The 24,872-nt window shown below is 32.7% G+C and overlaps 1 protein-coding gene across 1 annotated transcript in view; it reads right to left on the reverse strand.

Moving 5' to 3' along the window:
• The window catches only part of LOC126744294 (zinc finger protein 420-like), a 71,714-nt gene that overhangs the window by 13,195 nt on the left and 33,647 nt on the right, over positions 1-24,872 (reverse strand). Inside the window, exons 4-10 of the mRNA XM_050451674.1 lie at positions 18,245-18,407; positions 17,987-18,178; positions 17,640-17,930; positions 17,480-17,581; positions 626-806; positions 327-568; positions 77-264 (exon numbers count right to left, since the gene is read on the reverse strand). Of these exons, the coding sequence (XP_050307631.1) occupies positions 77-264; positions 327-568; positions 626-806; positions 17,480-17,581; positions 17,640-17,930; positions 17,987-18,178; positions 18,245-18,407 (1,359 nt within the window). The remainder of the gene's footprint in view (positions 1-76; positions 265-326; positions 569-625; positions 807-17,479; positions 17,582-17,639; positions 17,931-17,986; positions 18,179-18,244; positions 18,408-24,872) is intronic.

A 24,872-nucleotide genomic window follows, 5' to 3' on the forward strand; every position in this document is an offset into this window, starting at 1 on the left:
AATCAACGCTACTTCATGATATATTTAGGAATAAAACAGAACAAAGAATTAAAATCGAGTTCTTAAGATGTCTCACCTGGTAAATACCATTTCACATATCGAACACTTATGCTGGCCCTCCTCAGTAACCTCCTGATGGAGCTTAAGGTGACGTATTAAATGTTCTCCCCTGCTGAATGGTTTATTGCAAATTGTGCAAATATACGGTTTATTGACATGCTGCTGTTCTAAATGTTGTTTCAACAGAGCTTCAGTATAAAATGACTACAATAAAAACCGTCAATAAAGATATTAAAGTAGAAGAAATAATACTTTTTTTCTTATACCTGCTCACACTGATCACATTTATGATTTAAAAGACTTCTATGCAAAGTCATGTGACGATCCAAATGATTTGCCCTTGCAAATTGAGCACTACACACCTCGCAAGTATAAATTTTAATTTTTTGTTTTGTTTCCTCATCTAAATGCGTAATTTCCTGCATGTCATCTGAAGGCTCAATTTTTTGCATAATTTCGGCTAAGATAGCATCATTGCTAGTTTCGCTGTCTTTAATTAGTTCTGACTCTTTAAGAAAATTTATGTTAGCATTTTTTTAATTAAATTTTTCTATATTATATTTACCTGTATTTTCTAAATTATTTTTAATATTAATATCACTGGTAGGTTCTGTATTTTCTTGAGACTTCTCACATGTCACTTCGTTGTCACTGTCTGCGTCAGAAAGACCATGTTCAACTTGCATATGGTGAAGAAAGCTTTTTTTGTATTTGAATTTTCTGTCACAAAACTCACATTGTCTGACCTAAAAAGTGTAAGGCGGTAAGTTTAGTAAACCTCGTAATAACTGTGACCTGACAATTATTCTGATCAACAAAGCGTTCGATAATAATATGTAATCAACAAGGGGCTTTGTCACGTGCTCACATATGCCATTTTTCTGTTGTGAAACTCAAGTTAAAATCGATAAATTAATTAACGAAATTTCGGACACGGGTTAAAAGTTAAAATGGAATTTTAGCGTTCTCTTATAATGAATGAAAAAAATATAACTTAAATCCTGACAAAAGTGCAAAGATTTGTTTCCAGATCATAGACACTTGTGCCAAGTCGATATTCTTGGGAATTGAATACTTTATAGAAATGCATTCTTGCAGTAGAGTAACGAAGTAAACTAATTTTTATGATGTTATATTACAAAAGGTATTAAAATTACTTACCCAATTAAGGAGTTCTGTCAATTCTGTCAAACTAGAACTATAAGACGAATTGAGGAGTATTGGAGCAAAACCGAATAAATCCGCCAAACATGATTTTGAGAAAAACCCGAATTTTTAATAACGCAAAAAGTATTATCTTTTTCTTTTTTTTTGGTAGAACATATTATTGGAGACGTCGTTAATAATACATTCTACTTAAATACAATTTTGAAAAATTATTATTTTTTGAAATATAACAAAACCAAAAATGGATTTATTCGATTTTGCTCAAAAGTATTGGATTTATTTGATTTTGTCAAAAATTTTATTACCAAACAGCAATAAAAACATTGATTTAAACAAGAGAGCTTTATTTCTTAAAATATTTAATCCAATATATTAAGAAAAAATAAAAATAACAAAAAAAAATTCTTTAAACAACACAGTCATTAACTAAAACCTAAATATGGAGTGCGTATTCTTCCTCCAAGCAGTCGCAATCATTGCTAATATTATCCTCTTCCTGAGAAATTTTCTCATTATTTTCACCTTCGTCTTTACACAGCAGTTTTTTGTACCATTCAAATTTTTCTTCACTTGCCCACTCTTTTCCAAATTGATTTTCCATCAGTTGTTTTACACTCTGAATTTTTTTTTTGAGGAATGGTATTGCGCAGCGGGACCTCTTGACAACGAAAAGTTCTTTAAATTCTTTCGTCTTTTATAGAGATATTTTTTAACTTCTGATTGGGCTTCGAATCGGTAGTGTTGGAAGCATGCGATTGATATCTTGATTTCTCCAGTTTTTTTAATGTGATTTTTTTGCAAACGAATTCGTTTTAAATCCGATATTCCTGCAACTTTGTTAAGATAATCTTGTAATTCCTTGATACTGAAAATTTTCCACTCTGATCCTAAGACCTTAACATTTCCAACTTCAGAATAGTATCTAACATATTCTTCTTTAGAACCAATGGTTGGAGTTTTCCTAAATATTTTTTCCATGCATCCAAACACTCTGTCCGCTAGTAAAAAACTATGTCCTCTTACAGGGTAGGTAATGATAATTTCAATAATATTATCAGGAGAGTACTTTAAGAGCCAAAACATTAACATATGAATGATGTGGGAATTTTTGTTTTGGCCCCCACATCCGTCGCAGAACAATCTTATCTGAGTTATGCCAGTCAGGTCCAAAGCTGTTAGGTAGTCCAACAACGCAGATCTGATTTCGGTAGCACCTCTCCCAGATTGATCTTCCGTCCATATATAAAAATAGGATTTTTTGAGTTCATGGAAACACAGCAAAATGAATACATACTTGTTTGGTGTGAATAAAATGCATCAGAAATAGGAGTGCGCGGTAGTGGCTGCACCTGTTGTAAATCAAAGCAAAATGTCAAAGAATTTTCTGGCTCTTCTTTACAATGGGTATAAAAAGCTTGGCTTCTTTTCTTATGAACTCTATATTCAGTCATATACTGTACTTTTTTCTGTGGGTCTTTCTCCGATTTAATGCGATATTTTAGACGCGTGCACTGAGAACAGGTATCTGAAGCTGGAGATGAAAATCCAATGTTAAATTTTCTAACAAAAATCTTTCTAAACATTGCGTAGCTAACTTTACACTGATTTTCAGACTGTTCATTATAAATCCGGCGTAATTTTTTAACACTGAGATTGGCCGGTAAATAAATCCTTCTAGATTTGCTTCAATTATAATGACTTTCAGTAGCTCTTAATTTTCCGATAAACTCTTGAACTTTATCCCGTTTGGACAAACTTTTTTTTGAAACATGATCCCCACCACGACGTTCTTTGGGAATATCTCCTGAATCAACAGTCTTACAAATGGTAAACAATCTGTGATTTTTCACTGCTAGTGCAGCCATGAAGAAACTCCTACAAACCTTAACTACTTCTGTTGATCGATTTTTCTTAATTTTCATAAAGAAATTCGCCGCTCTTGCTCTTTGTCGAGGATTTTCTTTTACAGATCTCTTCCTTACGGTACCGCAAACACTAATCATATGGCCAAGTTTTATATCTTGTACGTTTTTATCTGGAACTTCATACAGCTTCCTCCTAGTCACTTTAATATCAGATATTTTTACTTGTTCGCATTGATAAGTTTTGTTATTATGTAAGCAGGGTCGCTTAAAACCATTTAAGTCTGGATCTGGATCCTGGTATCTGTAACAACAGAAAAAAAATCTTAAGCGCCTCGCCTCTTTAAAAAACTAAAAATGTATTTTGTATAAAAAAAATCCTTTAACCTTTGTGTAACCAACTGGGAACTCAGGTACCAATCAGCCTAGAAAATATCTTTTGAAAAAAAACAATAAAAAAATCTAGCGCATCCCCACGAGTATTTTATTTTTTTTAATTAAATTTTAAAACAGAAAGAAAACAATTTTATTTGCTTGGTTACACAAGGGTTAAAATGACACGGCACACGTTCTTGAATTAAACAAATTACCCCCTTCTTTCATACCCTAAGTAACACCTTTAAAAAGTAAATCTTACCTTCCAGGTTTTCCTCTCTGCTTTTTCTCAACCTTTTTTCTTATTCGGCTACCTTCATTGGCATCACATACGGCTACTGTTTCACCTATTATATCTTCATCCATATTATTATCCTTTCGGTATCGGCCAAATCAAAACAACACGGCTTATATAACAGCAAAAACAATCGAATGTAAATAATATCCCGCGAAAATTACCCGAAACTGCGGCAAACGGCGCGCTGGGACAAAACTAATCAGATGAGCACTACTGACTACTGCTAAAACTATACTGTTTTATCCCGTTAATACACAAAATATGCCGCCAACAGCCGTAAAAGGTCATTACCTTTTTTTATTCAACCCTGGTGACATCTCTTATTACGTTAATTAAATTTTCTGGATTTATTCGGTTTTGAATCAAAAGTGGATTTATTCGGTTTTGCTCGCATCGAATAGTTTATAAAGTGTAATTTAACAAAGTCAGTTGAAATCCGTCGCTAACTCATTTTTCATAAAAAGTGGATTTATTCGGTTTTGCTCGAACACTCCTCAATTGACAAAACTCCTTAAATGTGTAAGTAATTTTAATACCTTTTGTAATTATATAACACATCATAAAAATTAGTTTTAATCTATATCTTATAGACTCCCTTGGTTTTTTATTTCGGACGGGATTAGTAAACATCTGACTTTCGTGGGAGCTGCGTCGTTTGGCGACAAAATGTCCCAAAATATTACGCGAAAATCCAGGCATTTTTAAAATATTTATTCTAATGGGTTTTACAGACATGACAATGTGTAAAACCCGCATAGAATTGTAATCTTAAAATGTTCAATATGCTGTGTTTTGCATAATGAAAATTAAAGCGTTATTCTAATAAAAAATAAAATATCAACTCTGATAAAAATATAATAAAAAATCAGAACTAAAACTCTAATAAACAAACTTAACAACATATCATTTTTTAAATAAAAGGCACAAATAAACCGCCTTCTTTCGCTAAACAAAAACTTAACCTATCGTAAAAGCTATTTCGCACGTCCAAAAGAGTTTCAGGTAAAATGGAATTGGCACCTTCGACAATTTTATTTCGCAACTCCTCTAAATTTGTTGGCCTACTAAATTCATGCTTGTAAATGGTCTGTTTAGGGTAACCCCACAGATAAAAGTCATTTGGAGACAAATCTGGAGATCTAGGAGGCCATTTAATATCGCCAGTCCCACTAATAAGGCAGTTAGGAAAAGTATTTGTTAAAAATTCTTTTACCCTAGCCGCGTTATGAGCAGGACAGTCATCTTGCTGAAAATAAACCGATCCCAGGTCTACATCAGGTAGGATTTGAATGGCAGGAAGAACTTGGTTTTGCAGCAACTCAAGGTACTTTTGGGCGTTTAAAGTGCCATCAATAAAAAAATGGCCCTATAACATTGTCGCCCAAAATACCCACCAACATTCAATTTCTGAGGATACTGGGTACGAAACTGAAAACTTCTGTGGTCGTTTTGCTGAGACCAATAACGAACAATGGAAGGATTACTGACTTAATTTAAAAAAATTTGAATATATTTATTTAAATAAAATTAAATATGGAATGAAGAAATAAATATAAAATATAAAAAATAAGAAATGAATATATTATTTGTTTCGATGTTTTTATTATAATTAAACTATACTGAAAAATTTTAAAAAATTTCCACACGAATATTTTTAATTTTTCTATGACTTTTTTCATTGGAAACTGATAATTAACTTTTTTCTGTTTTAGATTTTCAGTGATAAAGAAGGACCATCTTTACTGAAGTATCTCCTTCACGTAAGTGACATTTACTATGGCCTAAGATTTCGGAACTACGAGCTTTGGCAGTCCAATATGCAGTGTCCATTAAATGCAACTATACTGAATTGTGGAATGAGAAGCGAGTAAGGACCGATACTAATCGTTTATGAATCATCATTAAAATTGGTCGTTGCGCAAGCCGGAGCAGGTCAACCAAAATCGCGTGAAGGCATTTTCCAAAGATAAAGTCGCTGCCTTCTTCGACAACTTTCATTCAATCCAGAGCCAACGTCGGTGTACTTTACGATCTTCACCATGTTCCACTGATTGTTGACCAATGTCTTGACATTGCCATAACACCAAAATCCATAAAAAATGGGTTTCAAATTATGCGGAATTTTCCCATTTAATGCGAAAGTGTTTAATGAATTTCATTTCATTTCTAACTAAGTTGTTAGGGTCAATGCGATGGCAATGGTGAAGAGAATGGTGATAACGAACACAAGATTATTGTCACAAATCGTGATATCGAAACTCTTCTACATGAAAAAGTCACAACTTCTGAGCCTTCGGCAGTGGCTAGCACATCAGGTACCAACTCTTCTGCTTCACTTTCACAAAAAGTGCGACTATCTGGCTCACTGAAACAAGGAACACCAGCTAAAAAGTCCAATCGTGGCAAACCGATGAGAACTTCGATTTTAACATCGCCTGAATTTGTCACTGAATTGCGTGAGAAAGCTAAAATCAAAACCAAAAAAATAGGAAAAGAAAAGGAAGCAAAGAAGACACCAGCACCCAAGAAGCACAGAACTAGATCACAACGCGACGTGAATCTTCTGACGATAAAGGAGATTTGGACTGCTGCAAACTTTGTTTGGAGTCAATGCCAAAGACATTGACCAAAAACAATTAAGTTGCATGCATGGAATGTGGTCGAAATATTCATGCAAATGTTCATGCATGGGCTACCTCCACCAACACATTCACGTGCCCAAATTGCGTATCTGATTGATCTTGCATAACCCTTCGTCTTCAATTCTTTCGGGAAAAACAAAAGAATTCTAACAACGTGTAATAGTGTAATAGTGAAAAGTCACCTAACTTCATGTAAAATAACATACTATATTACAATTCGCAATTTTTTTTGTAAAAGATCAAATATTAAAAAAATCATATAGAAAGTATTGATATATTATAGAAAGAAATACTTTATTTTAAAATATGTCAATCATTATTTTAAAATATGTATATTAGTCTGAGAGCTAGAGACACGGTACCCATAACGGATTGGATTGATTTATTTTTAATATGGAGGCTATTATGCACATAAGTCTCTTGATGAACGTCGTGCCCACCGAAGGTTATCAGAAGCCAATATGCTTAGAAATACCAATGGATTTAGATTATATGTGATTTGATTTAGATTTATTTTAGACTTTCAAATCCTCTGGTTAGAAAGACTGAAGTCTCTCGGTACACTCTAGAATTTAAAAAAACACCCAAGAATTTGATCCTAGCGTGCGTGAGTGCTGGGCACTGCCCGATAACGTGGTCTGCAGGCTCGTTTTCCACCCAATACCACAATTGCAGGTTGTCCGCAATGCCGATGGTGTGGAGAGCGCCTTAAATGCTAGTGCCCAGTTAAGAGAACCCTCTCTAGCAGAATTTCGCGTCTTTTTAAGCGCAGTAGATTTCTGCTGAGGCAGGCAGTATGCACTCTATGCATGCCTTAGTCTGTCTCATGACACGTGCTTCAGTTCATCTTCGAAGGGTCCACATGTCCAGCAGACTCTCCATTGATGCAGCTGCTACGCATATTTAGCTGTATCAATTATGGGTTCAGACCCCACCGGCTGTCTAGATTGCGGATCCTAGTCTACCAAGCCTCCTAGTCCGCTTCCTTGTTTCCAGCATGGCCTAAGTGCCCAGGCACCTAGACAACCTGAACCTTACAGCCCACTTTTACCAGCGATTGTGTTACCGTGTCCACAGCTTAGGATTTCTGTCCGCACTTCAAGAAAAAGCAGCCTAGAAGACAGTAGCATACTTCCGTCAGCGAGTAGGCTCTCTATCGATATAATCGATATTGAATAAATTATTCCCATTGTGACGGTGTCTGTAGGGGAATGTAAAACAGCCATGTTAACCAGTAATTCGTTGTTACAATAATAATAATTCATTAATAAGGAATGACTAATTTCAAGTGTTTTTTCTCACGTCAGATCTTTAAAACAATTACATAAGGTTGTGAAAAATTACATAGGGTCGAGCAATAAAAAAATATATGTTTGTCAACTGAATGTTTGGCACAACCCCCTGTTTTTCATGCGCAAATGGGTGGTTCATAACAGTAACAGCAATGATATCACGAATTTCATATATATATTTTTTTAAATTTAGGTAATACCCTCACAACAATAACAAACATTGCCAAACTAATTGTTGACTCGAGTGGATATTAGCCGGGTTAAAGGTCGGTGTTTTTTTGATCCTATACACAAGGAAAAATGTAAGAAAATTTACTCTGAAATATGTAGACCGTTCGTATTTACACCTAGTGTATTTGCTGGTTTCAGTGGAAAATTACTATTATTTACGGTACTTTTTCTACTTTATGCAACATACTCACAAGTTTTTATAGTAGATTTTCCTTTTACTTCAAATCGAGTGTTTTACATTTTTATCGGTAAAATTTCTGTCAGAATGTTTTTCTAACGGGTATCCCGAAAAATTGAATCAATATACATGGTTCTAAAAGTGTTCGACTAGGTTTTGTTATGTTAAGTTAGCTTAGATTTCCGATTTACAAAAAAAAAAAAATGTTGAAAACCAATTTATGGGGTTAGGCTAGTTTAGGTGTCTCAAAAAATCGACTTAATATAGGGTGTTCCATAGAACGTACATACATCTTGTTTTAAACATCACCTATACATATACAGGGTATTTAAAAAATAATCCGTATATACAGATATATTTTTTTTTAAATACTTACTGATGGAAATGATGACAGTTATTTAAACAGGTTAATGAGAGTATTTGTTTTGTACACCTTTGAATTCAAATTTATTCTCGTCAATTTGAAAAATAAAATATTCATATATGTTGAAAAGAAATATCTCTAAATATTTTATAAAAAATTCCATGGAATAGTGAATAAAAACAAATAAAATTTGCGTTTGAAAAACAATTTAAAAATATCGTGAAAATTAAATCTTTTAGATTTATAAATTTATCGTTTCCAATAAAATATACCATATTTATTATGATGTATTAATTATCCTTAATAATTAAAAATAATACAAAATGAATGAAATGATTGAAAAGTAAATATGACTTTGGGACACGACGCACACAGAACTGCGATCCCCTTCTAGTTCTCCAGTATATGAATATAGGTAATAAGTAGTATAAAATATAGAATTAAAGAATATATCCATATTGTTTTATAGAAAAATTAAAGAAAAATAAGAAAAACATGTAATTTATACAGGGTTTAACATAAGTGATGATTATTTTAAGTTGAAATTGCTTGTTTATGCGATTGCAGACTCTTCTAATTTCATAAGCAACATTCCAGGAATATTCCAACGTGTTCGACAATCGACGGGCAAAAGATCTTGATTTAATAAAAATTTTAAGATTTTTAAATCTCAAAAGTTTTTATTATTTTTCACAAAAATTAAGCGACGTACAAATAAGCCATAGGATACCTTATAAAGTTATTAACAAACTGTAAATAGTTTAACAAATTCGATAAACGTGTTTTTTACACATCAATGAAAAATCGATTAACCAAAAAATAAAAACACCCTGTATCTCGAAACGCAGCGTCTCTGGACATATGTTTATATGAACTTTTTTAATTAAAAAATTACAAGGAATCACTTCTTAAAATTGAAGTCATCACTTATGTTACACCATGTATAATATAATATATTATAATGTATGTATATAATATATTATAAGATGTGTACAATAATATTTAACTTATCATTTCAAGTATATAAAAAATAGTATAAAATTTGATGACATAATATGTGAACAAACCTCTAACGCATATATTCTGTACATTACGTTAACAATTCGCGATTGATCATAAAAGACTGGAAATACATTTCCAATTCAGTCAAAAGGCTTTCATATAGGGTCGAAAAACACCGGTCGAACCTCAACCCGGCTAACATCCACTTCAGTCAACAATTAGTTTGGAAAATATGTTTATTATTGTTTTTTAAAGTATTACCGACATTAAAAAAATATATTAAAATTCGTGATATTATCGTTGTTATTGTTATAAACAATCCCTTTGCACTTGGAAAACAAAGAGCTGTGAAAAGCTTTTAGTTCGCGAACATATTGTTTGAATGCTCTCGTTGCCATCTACGACCCTATTTAATTGTTTTAAAGATTCGATGTGAGATAAAACACTTAAAATTAATCGTTATTCATTAATTAATTATTATCTATCATGGCAGTGGATGACTGGCAAACATGGCTATTTTACATTTTCCCCACAACCTAAGAAACAATGAGATTGAAAAACGATTAAATTATCTGTCTTGTTTTTATTAATGCTTTTTAAAACCTTCACTTTATTTCACCCCAAATTTTCTTCAGAAACATTTAGTAGCTGTTGCTACATGAGTATATTTTTAATTCTTCTTTTGTTTTTAAAAATACACAACTGTAATTATGCGCTTAGGGTCCAGCGCTGCGCTTGCGAGTTTGTTGACCATGAGAGTCGCAGCGTCGAGAGTACCAGCAGTAGGGTACCAAGATAACATAAAATATAATATTGATGTGTATTTGAAAAAATACACATCATAATTATGGCATCCATCGTAATCCTAAAACATTATTGTGTTTAATTGGTGGTGGTTAATTAGAAGCAATCTGATGATCCCTAAAGACTGGCAGAAGTACACGAGGGTGAGTACCCAGCAATTTCATAAAGGGTAAAAAAATAATCGAAAGGATAATTATTACGTATTCAAAATAAAATAATCGGCTAAGCCTTATAATCCATAAAATACATTAAATTAATATTAAACGTCGTGTACAGGGTGTCCCATTTTTTAATGTTTTATGAGGTTTCTCGCTTATGAAAAGAGATAAAAAGATGCAGTTTATCTTAGCTTTTGTGCTACAGTGATTTAACAAAAAATGCATTTCACTCACTTCCTCTCTTACCGTAATTCTTGTTATTGTCAGATAAAAAATTGATATTTGTGGATCTTTTGGGGTAGAATGCAGTGGCGCATTCAAATTTTCATTAGAGGTTTTGACAGTTTTAGAGATAATACCATACTAACTTTTTTTTAACGGAGACCCTTTATATTTTTTGAAAATCTGTTTCTGCTTGTTTTCAGAAATAGCATAGTCTACACCTATATTTATAAATAACGTGACAAAATTATTTTTTTCTATAATTTACACTGATAATAGCCGTGAGTAACCAGACCAATGCAGAAAAACAAAATGATTAATGTTCTGTCATTACTTACTTTACGTATTTGATTTTTGAAGAATCTGCTTCCCTAAAATTATTCCTGGTTACATTTTCCCAAATTTAGAGCTGATATTTACTGTTATTCGTTGTTTTGTTTATTGTTATCAATCTTGTTGTTATTTAAATTGCTATTTTAATTGTTTAATATGGCTCGAAACCAAAAATTTAAAAACTTTGAGAAATATCATATATACCTGAAGAATACCCACTTCGTATCATCTAATGAAAACGCAAACCAGACCTTAGAACTGTATCTCTGCCGTAGAAATCTGCTTTTCGTGCTGTTTTAAATCTATCAGTAGATATACATAGAATAATATATTAATATATTAAGTAAATAAATTATGGTTTGGATGCATCATAGTTTACAATTTCAAAATATCGTACCTGTAATAAATTCAGAGATCTTATGTAAAGATCTAATGAGGTAAATGGACCGTACTTGAGAAGGGAAGCTGATTTTAGTACTTCAGCCGTTCTTTGTACCCTGAGCCAGTTCCTCAGTATTTATAGTGGGCGCTAAGTGTATAGAAATGAAGCTCGACTCACCCATAAGTTAATTTAAACGAGGATATGTATCGGACATTTAGAGCATAAAAATTAGCAGCCGTTAAATCAGTAGTAGCAGTACATCGAGAACTCGCGCGCGCGGTAATGACAACTAGGCTCGTCGTCAACATTTTTCTGCTCAGGTACTTTTTTCTAACATTCTTATTCCAGAATAGATACAAGGGCAATTGGATAAGAATAAGGAAAGTACAACAAAGCAGAAAGGAAAAAATTTACAAATAAAGTTTGTCGAAGATGAAAAGTATGTTTTTTATTTTTATATCATCGTATAAAAATAAAAAAATAAATTTTCCCATTCAATTGTAAATTACCCACTGTAGATGCCAGAACGCATAGCCTTATCCGACTATGTAAAAAAATATTAAAGAAACAAACCAGTAGCTGCGAGATGGAAAAATATAAGTAAGACCCGCCATTTTTACTGCCAATGTCAGATCGTGAATTATTCGATGATAAAACCCGATCCGGAAGGAATCCAGTGTTCGGAGTTGTCGATTTTGCTTGTCCCAGAAACGGAAAACAGCTGCAAAGGTTTCTGGGCTTGACAAATTTTGATCGGCAATTCTGTAAACATTTTGCAGATGTGGTCAATCTCTGACAAAATTGCTAAAGAAAAAACAGAAGTGGTCGTAGACGGAAGTAGAGAAGGAAGCATTTGTGAGGTTAAAACGGTGTTTAGCTGAATGTACAGAGTCGTATCATCCTGTGTCAGATTTTTCCTATTTTTTATCGGTAGATAGTTCAGAGGAGGCTCTGGGTGCTCATCTATACCAAGAAGTGGAAGGTCGTATATCATAGTAATGAACTAGAGGGGTTTAGTCTAGTATGGGTGCTTAGAAAGTTTAAAATATATAATATTAATAATAATAATAATCGTCTTTTATTGAAAATAAAAAAGAAATTACAAACTTATACAAATAGGCGATATTTAGCTATATAGCTACTCTTACATATAACCTACCTGTTAAGAAACTAATATTAAGAAAAATTACAATTCAAAGAGCGAAAAAAAACAAAGCAATGTTAGAATTCAATTTAAATATAAAAAAATCGAAAACCAACAATTTTAAAACAGTTACAAAGCATTACAGCACCTTTGCAACCAACAGTTCAGAATTTTAATCACGTCCAGAAAAAAAAAATTCATATATATTATGAGAAAACTTAATGAAATGTGAAATTTTCATAATTTCAATTAAGTACGATAAAGAGATAAAGGCCATTTTTTCCTTTCTATTCCTCCTTCAGTAAGTCAGATATTCTGCTATTTTATAAAGTATTAAACAAGTAATAATAAAATGTTAAAACAATATGATATTAAGAGGATAAGAAATCTTAAGCCAATTTTCGCTTGAAAGTTCTACCTGAACACATCTTTAACGAATCATCAATACCATTATGTAGTTTTAACCAGACGTATGAAAAACACCTTTTAAAAGAACAGCTTTGACATTTAGAAAGCCAAAGTGAATTATAGCGTGGAACTGGTACCTGATGTTTATCAGAGCGAAAAGAAATTTTTTGTCCTAACTACTTAAACACGCCTGTTAGGAGTCAACTATGAGTAAAGGTTAGAAGTTGGATCTCCCAAAGCTTTGACATGAGCAACCATCGTAAAACTTTTAATTTTCCGACATTGGTTCGTATTTTCCAATGTTAAATACAAATCTGCCGCAAATTCTTTGCACTCGCTGGATTCCGTTTATTGTAGCAACATCCAGACAAGAACATAAATAGTACAGCCATAATTAAATATTGAATGTACCGGAGACTCATACAGAGATTTTCTTAGATCAAAACTAAGTACATTCTTATTAGCATATAGAGTTTCCATAGTAGTTTCATATGTCCTTCGTAATAACCCGGAGACGTGCTCCCTGAACCGTAAATTCATGTCAAATATTAATCCAAGATTTTTGGCTAATGACGTATAGGAAATTTTTTCATTATTTATAGAAGGACAAAAATAATTTTTAAAGGCAATCTTGACATTTTTTTAAGCTTCCAAAAAGTAAAAAGTCTGACTTATTAGCATTCAATGCAAGACTATTGAGACTCAATGGGATATTGAAAATCATGTATTATTTGTAAATTTTGATTTATCGTTCAGTTGTCTTGCGCTGTGTCACTGGGTGGAAAACTATAATAAAGTTGTACATCATCACCGTATCTATGTACCGAAGACGAATTAAGCCTAGAGAACAAATCAAAAATATAAATATCAAACAACAAAGGTCCCAATATTGAGTCATGTGATACACCAGTACAAATAGGAAAAGCGGTTAATAATTTATCATTAAAAACAAGATTCTGCTTTCTTTCAGAAAGATAACTTTTAAAAAACCTAACTGGAATGTCACTAAATCCAATAAATCTTAATTTAACACAGAACAGATTGTGATCCACAGTATCAAAAGCCTTAGAGAAATCTAGCAATACTTATGACGTAAGTTCTTTTGCATCAATTGATCGACTGATGACATCCATTACTTTAAATAAAGGTACCGCGGCTCCCTAAGGCCCAATTGCAGATTAGGAAGTACATTATTTTCCGTGAGGAACTTTACAACCTGCTTATGTATGATTGTCTCTAATATTTTAGACACCACAGGTAATAGGCTAATAGATGGCTAATAAAAGATCCGAGAGTTCCAATGGATTGCTCAACTTAGGAACAAGATGCACATGTCATCACACCATCTTCCAGAGTGTAGGAAATATACCTTTTGCCTATACAAAAATTCACAATATGAAGTTGTGGTAATACTTGAGGCGTACAGTGTCCTATTGATTAATCTCATCCAGAGTGGCAAGATTGAGAAGATTTTTTTTTATTTTTGTTAATTTTTATGCCCATATCACCACCTAGTGCTTACCACCGCTTTTTATTGCTCAAGAATAGTTTTTCTTCTCACGCCGAACACAGGCCAAAACAAAGTTTCTTAATTCTCTATATCTGACGCCATCTTAAATAGATTTAGTTTCGCTAAATTTAAGAAATGATTTATCTATTTCCCTCAATATGAGCTTTATCACATCAGTTAGCCATGGAGCCTTTGGTTTGTTAACACGAATGGTACGCAGGGACGCATGCGCGTTAAATAGGCCTATTAAATTTTGTGTAAAGAATTCTACCTTTATATTTATATCATTTATGTGGTAAAATCGATGACAGGATATATTGTTCAAGTCTTGAAAAAAACGTATCGGATCAAAATTTTTAAATTCGCGCATTTTACGAATTAATAAAATAATAAATAAATTCTGATAGTATATTCTAAAATAATAGTAAATCTCTGTCCCTAAGAGATATTAAGGCTGCAGTAAACCAGGTTATGATCTGTAAATTTAACATAAATTACGCTCTTAAGTTTACATTTGCGGAGGCTACTGACAAAAATAGGATCGAGCAGAGACTGACTGAAAAGAGTGGTCCTCGGCGATTCTTCGAGAAGTTGACTTAAGCCAAAGGAATTTAAGTATGAATCGAATGGGTTTAATAAATTAAAGTGATTAACATTTGTATCTCCCAAAAATATAAATTCATCTACCGATGGTATCATATTGGACAGAATCTTATCTAATCTGTCAATTAAAGCTGTGAGGTTACAATGAGGAGATAAATAGTTGCTATAATGTCCTCCCGTTAAGATTTATTTTTAAAAACAAATTTTAAAAATTAAATTCAACGTGGTCAACATCAATGACAGAACAAGTTAATTTAATTTTATTGCTTATGTAGGCAATGATACCTCCACCCCTCCTGCCCTGACACCGATCTTTTCCTATTTACAATATATCCGCTAAGAGCTACCGCAGCTGAATCTATATTTGAATTCAGCCAAGTCTCGGTAACGCTTATTATGGCATCAGAACCCTGAACCATCAGATCTCTAAAGTCTTGAATATGTGGCAGAAGTGAACGGACATTAGGATGTGATATTTTCATTTCTTCGTTTAGTGAACATATTTACTAAGAAAAAAAAATTAAGTGCATACATTTATAGAAATTATGAAAAAAGAGAAAAAAGACACTGCACAGCTAAGGAACAACAATAAAAATAGATTATGCCAAAACTCCAAAGATACTGCTTATAAAGTAACTTTCAACTGATTAAATATTTAAAGATATGCTAGTTATGTGATGCCAGATAAAAATATCAATAGTTTCTTACCCTTAAAGGAAATTTATGCTTATTTAGGGGAAAAAAATTAAAAATAATATACACAATATGCCCCAATATAATTAAATATTAGAGCTGTTTAGTTACAGAACCAAAATCAAATAATATAGTTGTATATACATGCCATTGTTTAAGTGACAAATGTTCCAAATTCACAATAATAATTTATGGGTTTATTTAATGCAAAAAGTCTGTGTCTTAACCCTAATAGGAAGAATAAAGAACACCAAAACAGGATCAATTGCATTTTTCGTAAATTTTCAAGGAAATTAAAGTTTCTATGCAATTATTTAAATAGAAAAAAAAAATTTCCATATTCTTAGATAAGAATAAAAAGAAAAGTACTCATTAAAGTTATGAGTACTTTTCATTAACAACCAGAAATATGAATACATGATTTTAAGATTGATAATATTATAAACTTTCAAAAATTCCAAATTACTTTACGGACTAGTGCGTAAAATAATGTCAAAGTCAATAAACACAGTCAGCAAAATGTTAAAACATTTTGAATAGGAATAAGGTGAATAAACCCTTTATTATGCCAGTCAACCTACACAATTTCTTATAAAGTATAAAATAAAAAGTTTTGGTTAAAACTGTTTTGTGATTTTGATGACACACTAAAGGTTCCAACCACAAGACAACTTGTTATGCAATTGCGTATGTCTCAAATATTGCTCCTATTGAAAAAATATTAGTGCAACAATCAAAAACCAATTCCAATCTGTGAAGTTCAATTAGTGGTATTAATCACCAATTTTATATCACCCTCCTGTCGGGCTGTTGAAAATGTACCGCGATGAGAGCAAATTGCAGAATGAAATCTGAAAATAGACTTCTAGGTAATGCACGGCTCGATTTAGTCAAGTAACAACTCTAAGGTTATCATACCGACCTAAATAAAAACTTATTACGATATTGGGATTTTATTTAACGACCAGTTTAACGTATATTTTATAAAACAGAGAAAAAAAATGCCATAAAAGTGTAGGTTAGAGTATCTAATTTATTTTGCTGAATAGCTTAAAATAACACAAATAATGGAAATCTCCGGAAATAATGAGGAAAAAATCCATGTAGCGTTTGTTTTTTCATATTCAATTGAAAAGTCGGTATCTCTCGCCGTTTTGAAGAACTCTGAATTTGATTTTTGGGCTAACCCCCAAGTTGTACACAAAAATGTAGAGAACAAAAAACAAAAAATTTTATTCCTCATTATTTTCCTTCTAGAAGTAAACCTTCGACAGCGAACAACCAGCGAGAACAAAGTTATAACTTTGTTCCGGGCACAATTTTTGGTTTGTCAAAAAAACGTTAAAGATAAAAAAAAGAAGAATGTCGTGTTGAAATCGATACATAAGCACATGTGGCTTGTGCTAATCTATCAAAAACTTATGTAAATATGTCAGTTAGCAGCTTAGAGATTAACATGTTCAAGAAATATTAATATCTAAACAGGTATTTAGGGATCTTACATGTCACTTTCTTCTACTAAAACTTATGAATTTCACAGCTTTATTATCCTCTAATTAAGTCAACTCACGCCGTAATCGCAACAACTCATCCAAACCTCTGGACCATTTCAAATTAGCCAAATTATATAATCTAACTCTCTGTACCTATGAATTCCTCAATATTCAATTCGAAAACCTAAAGCTAAAACTTAACCATAATACAAAAAACAACAGCTATCTCACAGCAACAATTATTACCTAAAGACGTACCTTTTTATCACCTTTATTTTTGGTTTTCGCTCGGGCGATTCCATGTGCTTGTATTAAATGCCTCGAGAGGTGACTTTTCTTTGTGAAGCTTTTATCACAATGCTAAAAAAAGACAACCATGATTTTTAATTAGTTTTGCTTGGTTTTTAATTAAATTTACCCCACACTTATTCAGTTCTCCAGTATGCCTCCGTAGATGTATATTTAAACCACTATACGTAGTCAAAATTTTATTGCACTCCTTACACTCATACAGAGTATGGTCTTTTTTATTTAAAGGTGGTCTTCCTCTAGGTTTTTTACTTTTAGGCACTCCAACTACAAAATCTTCATCGTTTGCATCATCGTTGATATCTGCTGTATCATCTGCGTTGTTATCATTGTCACTGAATTGAAATTTACTTAGAGGAACATCCATAGAGTCATCGTACTCTTCAGAAGAGTGTGGGTTCTGAAATAATAATTTAAACAGCAATTATTGAAAGTTTCTACTTTGTAATAAGTTACCTTTTCTAAGAATTGATTTACGTTAGGTTTATCTTCATTTTCATGTAAGTTTTCTTTTTCGCATACATTATTTTTATCTTCTGGCAGCTCATGTGTCCTATCACCTTTGTCAGTCTGAAGTTGTGCTCCTTCCATATCTGATTCATTTTTAAAATTAACTATCACCTTTTCCTTACTGTCTTCCTTGTCAACCTAATTTAAAAAAAAAAATTATGAAAAAACTTAAATTTTAAATGCTTCTATCTCTTTAAAACAGACCTCTTCAATATGTTCTTTCATGTGTTTAAATAAATTGGAACAATGAGAAAATCTCTCTGCGCATATTTTACATGAGTGTTTCTTTCCTGTTTCATCATGGTCTTTCATGTGACGCATCAAATGGTTGGTTCTGGAATATTTTAGAGGACACAATGGACAGTATCTAAAAAACAGACCGGCATGTAATATTCTATAAGCAAAAGCATTACGGTTTTTCCATTTAAATTAAGAAAAAAGTAACCTAAAACAAATGATTCGCAGTTAACCCAAAATCGAACGAATCGGTAAATTTTAATTCTTTATTTAAAACAATAAAAGCATTATAAGCAAAACACCTACATGAAAGACCAGCAACAGAACTCTAATTCGAAGAAAATGGCTTTCAATGTCTAATTAGCAATTCGTAACCTTTTCTCTACTTCATCGAGTATTTGGCTTTTGGTATCCTTATACTGCCTAATTAATCTACAAACCTTTCTTGGCAGACCAAGAATGTCAATTTCGGAGGTATTATTTGACGTTATTGATTGACGTTTTTCGTTGTCATGCATAGGAGTAAACTATATCACCTTTATTAAAATTAACCATCGAATAATCTTCTAAAATGTTCATGGAATTTTCTTGTAGAATTTGTAAGTACCTATTAGAGTTTAGATTTTCTTCATAAATCTTATAAGCTATTTTTTGGTTAAAAATAAAGCAGGAGACACTCAAAACCGCGAGTTTTGTGTACTAAGAATTTCCCAACTTGTGAAATGTGCCTCATCTAACTTTTTTTTTAATTCAAAATTATTGTCCTAGATTTTTATATTGATAAACCAATTGCAGAACTCCATTCTACGTTCAGTCTCATCAGGGTGCAGCTAATAAATAAGCTTATGCTTGTAAGATTTGAGAAATTTTCCTGCATCAAAGTTTCGTGAGTCACTTGATCAACTGCTAAACAATTATCTCTGATTCCTCGTTATCGTTGTTGTAAATTCGGGGTCGAGATTTGTCAAAAAACATCCATGTTGGCGAAGATTAAATTTATTTTTTTCAAATGTTCTTCTCTGGGTGGTCTTCTTTGGGGATATCTACAGTTGTGGACAAAATAATAGCAGTATGATCATGACAAAAGTAAAATGTCATTTAAATTAGTAACTTTTACGTCAAGTGAATACATTTATACAGGGTGTCAATTTGAAAACTTTCCACCACTATTATCTCGAAACGGGTTAGGTTTTTATAAGATCGTTAGTCGACACGTCAATTTTATTATTAAGAGGGAACAATTTTTATGTAGAAATCACTTTGCCTCAACCCCCTACCCTCCAGAACCTCCCTCTCGAAAATCCTAAACGTCATAGGTGTTGAGTGATGCATCATTTAAAAGTAGTTTTTATTCTCACATTTTGGCACCTTATTTTTTAATAAATTAAGTGCTAGGTTGCCAAGTTACGGTTGTTTAAGCACTATAAATTGCTTATTGTTAGATATTATTCCTGTAAGTGTAAGTGTAATTACGTTAAAACTAAGATTATTTATCCAAACGGGTGTTTTTAGATTGATGTTATGTTTATTAAACATTTTCCATAGTCGTTACAAGTATGGCTGAATAAGTTGTTTTAGTAATGGTCTTTACAAAAGCACGCTTAAAATGTATTTTATTAACAAGTTTAGTTTATGAGCTGTTCAAAGTGTTCTCGATTGTTCTCCAAACAAAAATAAAGTATATTCTCAAATTCTTCTCAACCATTCTGAAGTACCACTTTTGGAAGAGCCCTACATGCCCCTGTAATTCCTTTTAAATCGTCGATATTATCAGGCTGAGTTTTGTAAACAAACATTTTGATATGCCTCATAAAAAATCTAAAGGCGCTAAGGGTGGTAACCTACCAGGCCATTCTATCGGTCCCCTTCTACCAATCCATTGGTTAGGGATTCTGTTATTCAACCACTCTTGCACTGGCCGAAAATAATGCGGCGAAGTTCCATCTTGCTGAAAGTGGAGTTCGCTTTCTTGCAAAATGTTACCACTAACTTGATTTTCCAGTTCAGTCGTTATTAAAGGATCAATTACATCTTCAATTAAGTGTAAATACAGTTCTTACAGTTCTCCAGTTAAGTTTTCTTTGATAAACAATGGTCCTATAACAGCATTTCCGAGAATACCGGCCCAAACATTAGTTTTTGTGGCCACTGTGTAACACCCTCTCTAAAAATGTGGCGATTGTCGTCACTCCAGTATCGACAATTCTGTTTATTGACATGGCCATTTAGGAAAAAGGTACATTCACGGAAGCAAATGTTGGTTACCAAATTTTCACGCGTGTTTATTAAGTTGGACATGGTTTCGCAAAACTTATTCTTGAGACGCACTCCATTGAAAACGAAAATAAGGAAAAAATGTTAATGTTTATCTTTCATGACTAAAAGAATTTATCGGATTGGTAGTATCTGTTTATGGTCATGTGGAGTAACAGTAAGTCAATAAATTAGTAACATGATTTACTGATTTATTAAAACAATTTACTAACCTAAGAAAACATGTTCCAATACAAATCTTAGCTTTACCGTAGAAAGACTTACAGGAATAATGCTAATAATAAGTCATTTACAATGTTTAAATACCCCTAACTTGGCAACGCAGCACTAAAATTTAAAAAATAAAATGCCAAAATGTAGAGAATAAAAAGTTCTTTGAAATGAGGTATTACAACCCCTATTGCCATTTAAGATTTTCGAGAGGGAGATTGAGGGGGGTAGGGGGTTGAAAGAGGCAAAGTGATTTCTACATAAAAAATGTTCCCCTTCAATAATAAAATTGAGGTGTCCTGGTGATTTTATAAAAACCGAACCCGTTCCGAGATAAAAGGGGTAAGAAGTTATCAAATTGACACACTGTATGTAATCAAAGATGCAATAACATGAAATATGTCAATATTTAAAAAATACTATTAAGAAAATTCATTTATACAGGGCATTCACCATAAAAGGAACAAATTCATTTGAAATTCCGGTGTTTTTTTCTTCTTTTAATTTTCGAACACGTCGATTACCAATAAAAATTTTCTATATAAGGTACCTCAAATAGAAACTATGGCGTCAACATTAATATTTTTAAATAGAATACCCTGTATATCATGACATTTTACAATTCTACAATATATTCTAAATACTTTTTGTATAGCATATCATATGCCTACGTCAGCGGTTTGTCAATATTGACGTAATAGACTAATTAAACACACGACATTAAAAAATAAAAATGTATACATTTCTGCAACTGATGTTCAATTTGTTATCCATTTACTTCAATGCATTTTCGAAGTCGGTAAATAACTTTCAATTGTACATTTTCAATCACTTGCGGATCAATTAGCCTAATTTCTTGTGGAATTCTTTGCTTTGCTTTAAATCATCAACATTATTTGGTCTATTTACATACATTTTGGATTTATGCCCTGCCCCACATTAATTTTTTAAAATCGCTATGTGTGGTATTCTTGGGCCCAATGAGGATTTTCCGTTGCCCAATATCTGCAATTTTGCCTGTTACGTTAACGTGTCCATTTAACGTAAAGATGGCCTAATCAGAAAAAGTAATATTTCAACTGTCATTGTTAGCCTTAAGAATCTCCACAAAACTGCACTCTACGATCAAAATCGTCTTCTAACAATTCATGTATCAGTTGTACTTTATAAAGAAAATATTTATTTACACGAAGTATTTTTGGCACTGAACCTACTGATAAATTCCAATTCCTGAAGAGTATACTAATCGCAACATGAAGATTATTCTTTGTTTCTAATAGAACGTTCAGCGTAGCATCTTCAGAAACTTTTAGAGGTTTTCCTTTAGATAAATTTCTTACATGACTGTGTTCCCTACATTTTTATACAATTTTGCTAACGGTGGTTCTAGTAATTGCAGGACGATTAGCATCAGTTGCGCTAAATAGATTACGGGTCTCCAAAACTAATCAGCAGTTATTAAAAAACTTTTAATTATTAAGTCTGAATTAATGTCATGACATTTAATTTTACTGTAATTATATCAACATAATAGTAATGACCGCAACAAGCTGACAGAACAAGGATTAATCTAAGTACAAATCATTTTAAATATAGAATTTCATAAAAGCAACGACTTATTATTATTATTCCTTATAATTGTGTTAGTTTCGCTCTTTAATTTTTTCATTCTTGTAAATAAAGCAGAAAATTTTTACACATTTTGAGTTTCAAAGACTTTGAATTCATCATACAAAATACAATGGTCATGGTTCACACTATAAATGAGGAACCGTTTAACGCCAAAAAAAAGTTTTTATATAAATTGTGTAGGTTTTTTTGAGGCTAGTAACTTTCTCATTGACACTGTTGCATCAAGTCGACTCAATGAGAAGAGTTGTAGAAAATGAAGTCCCCAATAATTCTTGTCCTTTTCCAAAATACTATCATTCTCGAAATAAATGAAATCCAAAATTTTCACATTTTTCAAGTTAAGCTTATTAAAAAGGTATTCTAACGATTACCGCAAAAAACTGTTACAGAGCACTTTTTCATCAAAAATTTGACAGGTTGACTGTACTAACGCCCTGTAAACCAAATTTTCTTTGCAAAGGACGCATTGCATCAAATGGACAACAAATGAAACATTAGTTAGTAATAAATCTTATCACATAAAAGATACCGATCGGCTATTGCGCGCCAAAACCGGGAGCAAAGTTCAAGCCTTTTTCTATTATTGTCCTTATTACTAAAGTTGTGCTGGTCACAACAATATGCCTGTCAATGACAGAGTTACCGAGGACGGCTAAATATGCTAGTTTTTCAAAATCACCCTGTAGCACAAAAACTAGTTGAACTTCAACTGTAAATATCGGTTAAAAAGTCCGCGTGATATACGTTGAGGAATTTAATATTATGTTTATGTTATTTACGTTTAACAAGAAGGTTTATTACATGTTAATAATATACAATTATTATTTCATTACAGTTAAACGTGTAGGTATGGTATATTGTCTACTATTCAAAGACGTCTACAAAATGCATGTAATGGAATGAGCTTCTAAACAAAAATACTCAACAAAACGTTGAATATTTAGTTATCGAAAACCAGTATAAAACCTGTTTATTGGTCTGTGGAAACCAATTTCGTTGTCGTGACTTGTTCCATTTTAATAATTTGAAGGACCACTACTTTAAACATTAATTTATTAAAGTAGAAATGTAAATCAGTTACATATGTATTATTTAAACTAATTATTACAACTTATAAGAGAAACGTAAAACAAACGATTATAATTTTTGTCACTGTTACGTAACGTGCAGAGACGCTACTTTCGCGTCGGCGTGTTAAAGAGGAGTCCAGTCCCTTCCTTTCTTGTACGGAGCCGTCGATATAAGCTGCCAGGTATACGCGGTTGCCAAGAGCTGCATAATGTTTTCGATAATCATATAGGCCTCAACATGCGTTCTCAAATGCGTCCTCAACATGCGCCCGCCTTGAAAAGTCTGCTTTTCAAAACAAAAAGTCTTCATATTTACTATTCAATCGGCAATAAGCATACTTTGTTTATTGCACGTTTGGAAACCGTACCGGTAGGCAAACGCACCGATACCACCCGCACAATGTTATCAGCACCTTTATGTATGTCAACAATTCGAGCCATTGTCCATTTTAATGGCGGCCAATTATCGTCCATTAGTACCACTAACGCACCAACTTTCAAGGAATTGTCCTGATCCGTCTTCCACTTGGATCGTGTTTGTAATTGACAACGATAGTCCCTAGACCACCGCACCCAGAACTGCTGGTAAAGCTGCTGCATATGCTGGTAACGGGACAGTCTGGTCATCTGAAGATCGGTTATATGTTCTTCTGGTAGACTGGCTAGTGAGTCGCCAATTAAAAAATGCGAGGGAGTTAAGGGTTGGAAATCATTTGGATCTGTTGATATAGGCGTTAAAGGACGTGAGTTTAGGCAGGCCTCTATTTGTATCAGTACCGTATACATTTCTTCATAGGTCAAAGAAGCGTCGCCAATAACTCGCTTTAAATGAAATTTAACTGATTTAACTGCGGCTTCCCAAAGTCCGCCCATATGTGCTGACCGCGCAGGAATAAAATGCCACTTTATTTTATCCCCTGACAAAAAACGTGATACCGTTTCATTATGTTCGCAATCATTTAACGTATTATATAACTCTAAGAATTGATTATTTGCTCCTATAAAATTTAACCCATTGTCAGAAAAAATGTCGCTCGGTTTTCCGCGGCGTGAACATAACCTTTTTAAACAATTTAAAAAATTTGGCGTCGTCAAATCTCTAGCTAATTCAATATGAATTGCTTTGGTAGAGAAACACACAAATATACATAAATATGTTTTTACAATTTTACTTCTTCTCAATGTGCCTTCTTTTACATAAATAGGTCCCGCATAATCGACACCGCAATTCGAAAACGGTCTACTGGGATTTACTCTTGCACTTGGTAAATCTCCCATTAGAAATTTACACGGTTTAGGATTAATTCTGTAACATTTTAGGCATGATTTGATGATTCTTTTAACGGCATTTTTACCGTTAATTGGCCAATAAGTCAACCTAATTATGGAAAGCAAATTCTGACTCCCTG

This window comes from Anthonomus grandis, chromosome 13 (assembly GCF_022605725.1).
Source record: "Anthonomus grandis grandis chromosome 13, icAntGran1.3, whole genome shotgun sequence".
NCBI lineage: Eukaryota > Metazoa > Arthropoda > Insecta > Coleoptera > Curculionidae > Anthonomus > Anthonomus grandis.